Source organism: Stegastes partitus, unplaced genomic scaffold, assembly GCF_000690725.1.
Source record: "Stegastes partitus isolate 25-593 unplaced genomic scaffold, Stegastes_partitus-1.0.2 Scaffold2050, whole genome shotgun sequence".
Taxonomy (NCBI): Eukaryota; Metazoa; Chordata; class Actinopteri; family Pomacentridae; genus Stegastes; species Stegastes partitus.
In genome coordinates this window covers 47,955-57,077 of record NW_007579781.1, presented here as the reverse complement: position 1 = coordinate 57,077, position 9,123 = coordinate 47,955, and the positions used below count along the sequence as shown (strand labels likewise).

General features: G+C 46.4%; 1 protein-coding gene across 2 annotated transcripts in view; it reads left to right on the top strand.

Moving 5' to 3' along the window:
• Nucleotides 1-4,441: 4,441 nt before the first annotated feature.
• vegfaa (vascular endothelial growth factor Aa) overlaps nt 4,442-9,123 on the top strand; it is a 13,633-nt gene continuing 8,951 nt past the window's right edge. For both annotated transcript variants that reach the window (XM_008303673.1, XM_008303672.1), the window contains exons 1-2: nt 4,442-5,440; nt 8,783-8,825. In XM_008303673.1, coding sequence (XP_008301895.1) covers nt 5,375-5,440; nt 8,783-8,825 — 109 coding nt within the window. In that variant the 5' untranslated portion in view covers nt 4,442-5,374. The remainder of the gene's footprint in view (nt 5,441-8,782; nt 8,826-9,123) is intronic.

Genomic DNA, 9,123 nt, shown 5'->3' with positions numbered 1-9,123 from the left:
AGCAGCAAACACCACTGCTGACTCTGTTCTGGACCAACATCCAATGGGAAGCTTGAGCAGTGACATCACAACAAGTCAGACCAATGAGATTTGAGTTCTCTGCAGCTGTTATTCTGACTAAACTGGATTTCAGAGATGTCTGACTGGTTTGACGGGTCAGAAGGATGTTATGGAGATCTGCGATCTGCCATTTTAATTCCTGATTGGACTCAGGTGGTGAATGTTTAACCAGCTGCCACAAGTGCAGACAGTGCATCCCGGTGATCATGGTCTTCTGGAACTCCTTATTGGCTAATGGGGATGTTACATCATGATATGAACCAAACGTCCATTGAACTGTATCATCGAAGATGTTAATGTCCTCCACGCTGTCTGCTATTTTCCTCGGACCCATGCTGGTTTTTCTGCATTACAGGGAACAGGGACACAGTTCTCCGTCTGCTAGGAATGTGAGGTGCATCAGATCAAACTGTTGCTCACAGACTTCATAAGGTAATACATTATATTTGATATGCTTGATATTACATCAAACACAAGAATCCTCTGAGCAGATCTGCTCTCTTAAGTCTGGAAGAACCTGAAAAAACAGGACGAACCAGAGAACGGACAGTGAAAGCTGCAGAACCAAACGTGACCTGACATGTGAAGGCATGAAGATGTCTGCTCTGCTTCACTGGTGCTCTTCTTATTGGCTGCTGGTGAATACATCTTATATATTTTACAGAATGCAGAGCTTCATTCTTCACGGGTATTTCTTGTTGTGAAGTGGATCCTACAGAGGATTGTTCCAGACAAAAGGCTCTCAGTGAAGAGGAACTAAACACTGGTGGGAAAGAACAACTGAGCTCAGTTTCCTTCCTACTGGAACGACTAGAGGTCTTCATTGAGGACAAGGTCGTGTCCCACTTTAGCAGCATGTGGAAGAGTCCACAGCATCAATGCTCTGCAGATGAAGCGGTTCTGGAGGTAACTTCAGGTCTAACTCTGAGTTTTCAGGACTATGATGAGAGTTCAGTTCCTACATCGCCATGGTAACTGATGCTGAACACCTGAGCTGCTGCAGAGCAGGTGATGTTCCAGATAACAGATCAAAATGCTCCCACTGACCAATCAGCTCTCTGGGAAGACAGCATCATCATTCTTACACATCCTGCAGCATAAAATAAAGAATGAAACTGTTGCACACAGAATAATGAGTTTACTGAAATCATCCTCCAAGTCACCATGACAACACGTTTTCTGCTTGATTCTTCGTTTTTTAAATAATTATTTTTTCTTGTGAGCAGCATAAAGAGACTCCATCTGTGTTGATGTATGATGATAATTCAACTGAATCTTGATTAAGAAAACCTCATCTGAGGAGCTTGTGTATAAAGGGACAGTGATATTAATGAGGCAACAGACCTGACAGGTGTAGCTATGGCCGGCTCTGCTCCCAGGTATGCTCGTGTTATTTATCAGCCTGCTAACATTTACACAGTCTGCAGTTTTTGCAGTTTTCCTTCCTGACTTTGGCTGCAGCAGCTGAATTACTTTCAGCCTGTATTATATTTTAAACCCTTCTTGTTGGTTTGTAGTTTGTTCTTCATGTTAGAAATCTGCAGCTCTACATCTGTCCCTGTCTGATTGGTCACCTGCTCGCAGCTCTGCCCCTTTTATGAGAGCATGCTCATTGGGTGTACTTGAGTTTTTGAAAGGTGCCTATTGACAACATTTGTTATTACAAGTTCAGAAACTCTGGTTGACTTTACTAATTGTTTGTTTTTATATATATATATATATATGCCTCTATTTAGAGCAGTAGAGACAGGAAACCCAGGGGGGAGAAGAACGGGGAGAGACGTGCAGCAAAAGGTCGTGAGTGGGAGTCGAACCCACGGCCGCTTGGTCGGGGAACTATAGCTAACTACAGCTAACTATAGCTAACTACAGCCTGTTCATGGGTCTCTGCTCAGCTACGAGAGCTGTAGCTAACTACAGCTAACTATTATAACTAACTATAGCTAACTATAGCTAACTATAGCTAACGACAGCCCTGTTCATGGGTCACTGCTCATCTAGGGGAGCTGTAGCTAGCTACAGCTAACTATACCTAACTATAGCTAACTATAGCTAACGACAGCCCTGTTCATGGGGGATCTGTAGGGATGCCCAAGTCATCTAGTTGTTAACCAGCTTCATGTGACTGCAGCTGTTTGATTCGGGGACTCCAGATAATAAAGGCTGATATGTTGACGTATGGGCTGCAGGGTGGCGCAGTTGGTAGCACTGTTGCCTCACAGCTAGAAGGTCGCCGGTTGGCGTCCCGGTGAGGACACCCGGGATCTTCCTGCGTGGAGTCTCCATGTTCTCCCCGTGCAGCGTGGGTTCTCTCCGGGTTCTCCGGCTTCCTCCCACAGTCCAGAAACATGCTGAGGTTAATTGGTGATTGTAAATTGTCCGTAGGTGTGAATGTGAGTGTGCTTGGTTGTCTGTCTCTAAGTGTAGCCCTGTGATAGACTGGTTACCTGTCCAGGTGAACCTGCCTTCACCCTGAGTAAGCTGGGATAGGCTCCGCCCCCCCGCGACCCTCATGAGGATTAAGCGGTGTATAGATAATGGATAATGGATGTTGACGTATCTTTGTTGTTCAGCAGCCTGTAAACTGATAATAGAAAATGTGCTTCTCTGCTTCTCACACAAGAAGGCAATAACGCTAAAACAAACGTCTTTCCCGAGCTGTGGCGTCAGCAGCAGGACACCAGGATTCACATCCTGTAAATGAAGTTTGGACTTCTCTCGCCGTATAAAGAGGTTTAGGAAAATGTCACGACAGTGAGGTGACAGCGTGAATCCCAAAGATGGCTTTAGGTGTTCAGGAACATCATGTTGGCTGGGAAATGACAAGTTGAAAATGTTGTTCAGCTTCAGGCCGATTTAAACGAGCATAAGATAATGATGTGAACGTTTACTGAGCCAGAGAAAGAGATGAAAAAAGAAATACTGCAATGATGAACTGAGACAATAAACACTGACACAGTTTCACTGCATTTCAGTTCACTGACATGAACACATAAAACATGAAGGTACAGGTTTAAAAAGAGAACACAGACTTATTTATCAAACATCTCATCTGATGACACTGACACGCTTCTGTTGTGTTCATCCAACTACATAAAGGCTGAAATAATTCTGTTTGGCAGTCGGGTCCAGAGTCCAGTCCAGAGCTCTGAAACTAGCACCGGTGGCTGTGATCTTTGATGAGAATCTAAAACTCATTCGCTTCCTCACAGCTCAGACTAAGTCCTCCTCTGACATCTTAAAACAAACTGGTCAACTGTGTGTCCGAACCAGATGCAGAAGATCTCCTTTAAACCTGTAGAGCAGGGGTCTTAAACTCGTGGCCCACGGGCCAATTGAGGCCCATGGGACGATATTTTGTGGCCTTCTACTTGACATCAGAGTTTAGTGGTGGTGCAGCCTGACGTCTTTCTCACACGCACCTATGTGAGTCCTTATTTTTATCACCTGTGGGCTGCCGTAGCTCAGGCTCGTGTCAGCAACACGAATTATCAACGCTAGTCACTTGAAACGTGGTTCAGGAGTGTCACCGAGTGGAGGGAACAGATATCCTGTCACCCAGTGCAAACGTGTTTTTTTTCCTCTTTTCTATCTTCATGAGAAGCTCTTCTCCACCATGAACTTTAATAAGTCACAGTGCAGGTCCAGACTTACTGACGAGCATCTTCAAGCCACACTGAGGGTCTCATTTTCCCACCAGCAGACTGCTGAAGCTTATCGGGAATCCAGATGTTTTGATTGTTGGGTGTTTCTGCCTTTGTGAAGTGCTATGAGATGACTTCTTGTTGTAAACATGCGCTATACAAATAAAACTGAATTGATTGAATTGAATTGATTTGCTTCCTCCCTCCAGCCAGATGTGGCCCAGCTGAGGGTTAGAGGAAGCTCTGCAGGTCTCTGGCAGCAGGGAGCAGGTAGGAGGAGCCGATGTTCTGAAGAATGTTCATGTTCTGAATTATTATTAATAAAGAGTGAGAAGATTGGATCAGTGGTACTTTTTTTTGATTGCCTGATGCAGCCCAGCCTCACTCAGACTCTACCTCCAGAGGCCCCTGGGTAAGTTGAGCCTGAGACCCCGGCTCAGGTGGTGCAGTGGGTCGGCGGTTCGATCCCTGGCCCTCTACAGCCAAAGTGTTCTTGGGCAAGACACTGAGCCTGAAGTTGCTCCTGGTGGCAGGCGGCACCTTGGAGTATGAATGTGGTGAATGGGTGAATGAGGAACACGTTCCCCTGCAGGTTGTCAACGTAAACAACAACAATAATAATAAATGAGGCGTCTGCAGTGACCAGCTGACTAACGTCAAATAGAGAAAAAGATCACGTGATCCTTTGATCCGGTCCCTCTTTAATATTAAACTGACTTCAGTTATTGTCCGTAAGTTCTGAATGTTCTGGGACCAGAAACGTCCCAGAAGTGTTTGCTGAAGGTCTTTAAGATCTGAGCTCAGCTCTGCCTTTAATTCATCTGCTTTATTTCATAAAGTCTTGATTTAATGCTGTTGCTTTTAATCCCTGACATCTGCCTGTAAAGTGCTGTGTGTGTGTGTGTGTGTGTGTGTGTGTGTGTGTGTGTGTGATGAGCTGAAACAGAAATAAACCTGACATGAGGTCAGATGTGTCAGAAGCAGCTAAAGACGTGCGTCCTGGTGGAGGTTCGGGTTGGAGGTTCGGATGCTGGTGATCTGTTCGGTGACACAGCAGTTTGAAACTCAGACATGTTGTTAAAGGAAACAAATTCTCCAGTTTGACTTCAACTACGTGGACAGAACGTCATCAGTGACGTGCTTTCGTGTGTGTGTGTGCGTGCGTGACCGCTCACACACACACCACCAGCTCCTCGCTGCCATTGGTTCGTCCCCGGCCCGCCTCCTGCGATAGGCGGACGGAGCGCAGCGCAGCGCAGAGGCTGGTACCGCTGAGGATCCACGGAGATCCACGCAGAACACTGAGGCACAAACAGCACAACGCTCCGTGGAGAACACACACACTTCACACCTGCGCACACCGTCACAGCCGTCGGGCCGCCGTGAATCAGGGAGGACGCACTCTGCTGCGTAAAGTTTCCACATTAGTCACTGTGGGAGGATCGCCGGTTCCTGCGTGGATTTCACAGTCTTTGTCTGGATGAAGGTTTCCCACGGAGCTGCTGGGAGGATCTCTGTGGACGTGACACGCGCTGTGGAACATATGGCTCTGCAGTAGCCGCATCCAAGCCGCTCTCATCATTTATTCTGCGTTTGAACTCGTCGTCGCGTCGTTTGGTTTTTGACTCTTGAGCACCGCGCAGGTTTCAGGACGCAGCGCGGATTCAGCCATGAACTTTGGTGTCAGTTTGGTTCGGGTCGTGTTGGCAGCGGTTCTGCACCTGTCCTCCGTAAAGGTGAGTTTCAACACTCTTCTGAAAATGGACCAGCAGCGGCTCTGGTCTGGTTCCAGACTCACTGCTCGAGTGTTGCGCAAAGGAGCTGAATGTGAGGGAACATCTGTTAATGATCTGAACGCAGCCAGACACGCTGTCTCTGATTTGTTCCGTCCAGTTCGGCAGCAGTTAAATCTGCTGGACTCGGAGGGAAAGTTGCAGTCAGCAGGACGAAGGAAATTCTGCTGCTCTGGTTCCCTGTAGACTGAACTGGATCCTGAGCTCGCATTAAACTTTGGTCGGGTTTCTGAGTGGTTCTGTCTGGTTCGCTGCAGCTGACTGAAGTGAAGTTTGGTGTGAGCTCCGTCCAGGACGTCTTTGCTGTGGTGGGAGCCGGCAGTGGAGGCTGTGCTGCCCGCTGGATGCCCTCCTGGTTCCCACGAAGCCGCTCCGCTTTCTCACGCAATCCGTGCTGCGGTTACAGCAGCCGGCTGGTGGAGGCTCCAGGATCCGCCAAGCAGCTGCTCGCCACCCACACAGGCTCCTGCTTGATTTCACAATAAAAGAGTGAAGCGCTGCTGCTTCCTGTGGAGCGGCTCTGGGCCACAGAGCAGACTGTCGGGCCTAAAGTTCCTCAGACTCCATGTTTTCATCTGTTTTCATTGAGACTGTTATTTTGAAGGCACCAACTTCGGTCCTCAGCTGTGTGTTTGTCACAGTTCTGATGGATCCAAACCACAGCCAGGTGGAGCTGAGCAGAGAACTCAGACCTGCACTAGGCTTCAGGTGATCAGGGAGGACCACCGCCAGCAGCAACAAGCATCATTTACATCTAGCAGTTCTACAACACACAGGAACACGGGCCCAGTTCAGGGTCCAACATGTTCCGCTCAGACGGAGCCACTTTCCAAGTCTCAGAAGGAACATGGAGGTTTTTTAAGACCACATTTTGTGTGACCTCCGACAACGTGGACCTGATCTAGTGTTATTCCAAGACGTTATGTTTAGTACGTGAAGAACAAACCAGCAGCTCGACAGTTAAACACACATGCAAGACTCATAAATAATGAGGAAATCAAACAGTGACAGCGTCGTGCGCTTCTCACGCTGCCACACAACTTTCTGACACAGAAGAAAATGAAGCCGTCCACAGTTCTGACCCGACAGACTGCAGAGAGTTCAGAGTTCAGACGATACCGGTTTAAGAGGCTAACTGATGCGTGTTCACCCTGACCCGAACCCGACACGCCTGATTTCAGTACACACAGAAAAGAGTCCCTGATGTTTGTCATCAGACCAGAAACCCAGATTTTTATGAGGCGTTTCTTTGAGTTGGTGTTTCGTTAGAAGTTGTAATATTCACATCAGCTGTCAGACATTTCGTTTTATGTCATTTTAACAGTAGTTTATCAAAGTTTCTGTCCAGCTCAAAGATCAAAATCTAAATGATGAAGTACCTGAGCAAAAGAACCCTCACATTTTTCAGAATTTTAGCACCGACCTGGGACCAGAATGTTGTTTTCATTCATCTTTCGCTGCAGCCGCTGAACCACTCGACCCACTACCTCCTTCCCTGAATGGCTTCCAGCCCAGAGCTCCAGACATTTCAGCTTCCACAGGTTTAATGAGAGATGAACAGTATTTTCTAAGAACACCTCTTTGACGTGTTGCACAGTTCGTACGAATGCTTCCAGTGACTTCTGATGATGAAATGAACATTCAGAGTTTCATCGGCGTTTGAACTTGAGTCTTAGCCTCCAACCCTGCCAGTGGCAGCACTGCTAACAGAACATGTAACTGGTTCTGTTTGGATCCCGGTTCATGACTGTCAGACTCTGAAACAATTCAGATCCTGGTCAGTTTAGTGACATGTAGAGCGTGAAGCCAGTTCTCTCTGCTTTTCTCTGGAATGTTAAAGCCAGTGGGAGTGTCACAATAACTCTGCCTCACTGAGTGTCGTTCAGGTGTTTGTTGTTAATGCAGTTGTTAATACGGTGAACAGACAAGCTGCATGCTGAGCCTCGTCTGATCAGCTCAAATCTCTGAAGAGCTCCAGACATCACAGGTTCAGTTTTGGTGTTGAGAGGTGTTGACTGAACCCCGTCCAGACCAGGGCTCGGCAACCTTCAACACTCAGAGAGCCATTTGGACCCGTTTCCCACAGAAAAGAAAACAGTGGGAGCCACAGAACCCTTCTGACATCTGAAATGACGATAACACTGCATTTGTCGTTTTTACCTTCATGATATGTATAAAAACTACAGTGGTGCATTGATGAAACCAGTGACCTGCTGCAGAGGAAACCACATTTTATTTTTGCAACAAAACATTTTGAACTCAGAAAAACAAACAGACGCTGGGTTGAAGGTTACTTTCAAATAAAATATTCAGTGTCTATTTGAGTCCTCCTCATATTTATGAAATACAAAGCTGATCTTAAATCCTCCACCTGCAGCAGGACTGCTGACCATACTGCTGACCGCCTGTGAGCGCTTTGGGACGGAGGAGCTCACGGCAGCACCGCTGCTCGCTGAGGACAGCAGCGGCACAACGATACCAGTTTTCACCTCAGAGTCTCCAAAACACCAGAAAGAGTCGCTAGATTGGTCGCTCGTCGCTTTTGACAAAAAAAGTTGCCAAGAGGATTTGGAAAGTCTCCAGATTTATCCAGAAAGTTGCCCAGCTGGCAGCACTGCTCATGCCGGCAGGTGTCGCACATCGGAGATTGTGACGCACAAAAAAATTACACACGTTTTATTTTGAGATTATAAAGTTCAAAAAAATCTTCAAATTTAGAATTCCATTTATAAACCAACAAACTAAAATAAAATATGTTTAAATTAAAGTACTCACTGTTTATGTACCAAAGCCACAGCAGAGGGATGAGTGAGCCACATGCGGCCCCAGAGCCACGGGTTGCCCACCCCTGGTTTAGAGGAAGAAGTTTGTGGGCTTGTTGAACTGGGTTTTGTTTTGCTGAGGTTATTCAGCTTACCACCACTGAACAGAATGGAGCAGAGAAAATAAAAAAATAGGTGTCAGAATAACCAAATACAGTTTACTGGCAGCACAAGCTACATCCTCTAAAATGATGAAACCGGTCAATCAACACGTCTCTCATGTGGTTTTATCAAAAACTGAACATTAAATATAATAGTCTGGATGAGCGGCGATAGTTTTAGTGATGTGTACCCGATGAACTGACAGCTGTGTGCCATGAAGCACTAAAACCCTGAATATCTGGTTTCATTAGTATTTGACATCTTTAGTCCCTGTAAACAGTGTGATCAGAGACCTGCCATGTGTGTACAATACCTGTATTCACAAATATTGAACAGCTCTTCTGATGTTTGTCTCTTACAGACTGCCAGCCTGAACAAGGGAGTGGACAAGAGTAAAAATGAAGGTAAGGGAAATCTTTTCTTTTCTTCATCATGCGGTGGAAACGTCTATCGCTTGTCTCTGGCTCACACTCGAGAAATATATTTTTTTAAGTTTGAGGCTTTGTAGGTGTTGGAAGGGTTTGTTCCTCTAGAGGAGCTCAACTTTGTTGTCCTGTACAAACAGGAGACAAAGTTCCTCTTGGTGAAAGGTCTGACTTGGGACTTTGGAGTCGCTTTAAAAGTGGTTCAGATTTCAAAACGGGACCTAATGTGAGAGAGAAAAGCAGGTTGTGTGGTTGAGGTGGACATAGACATTAAGGT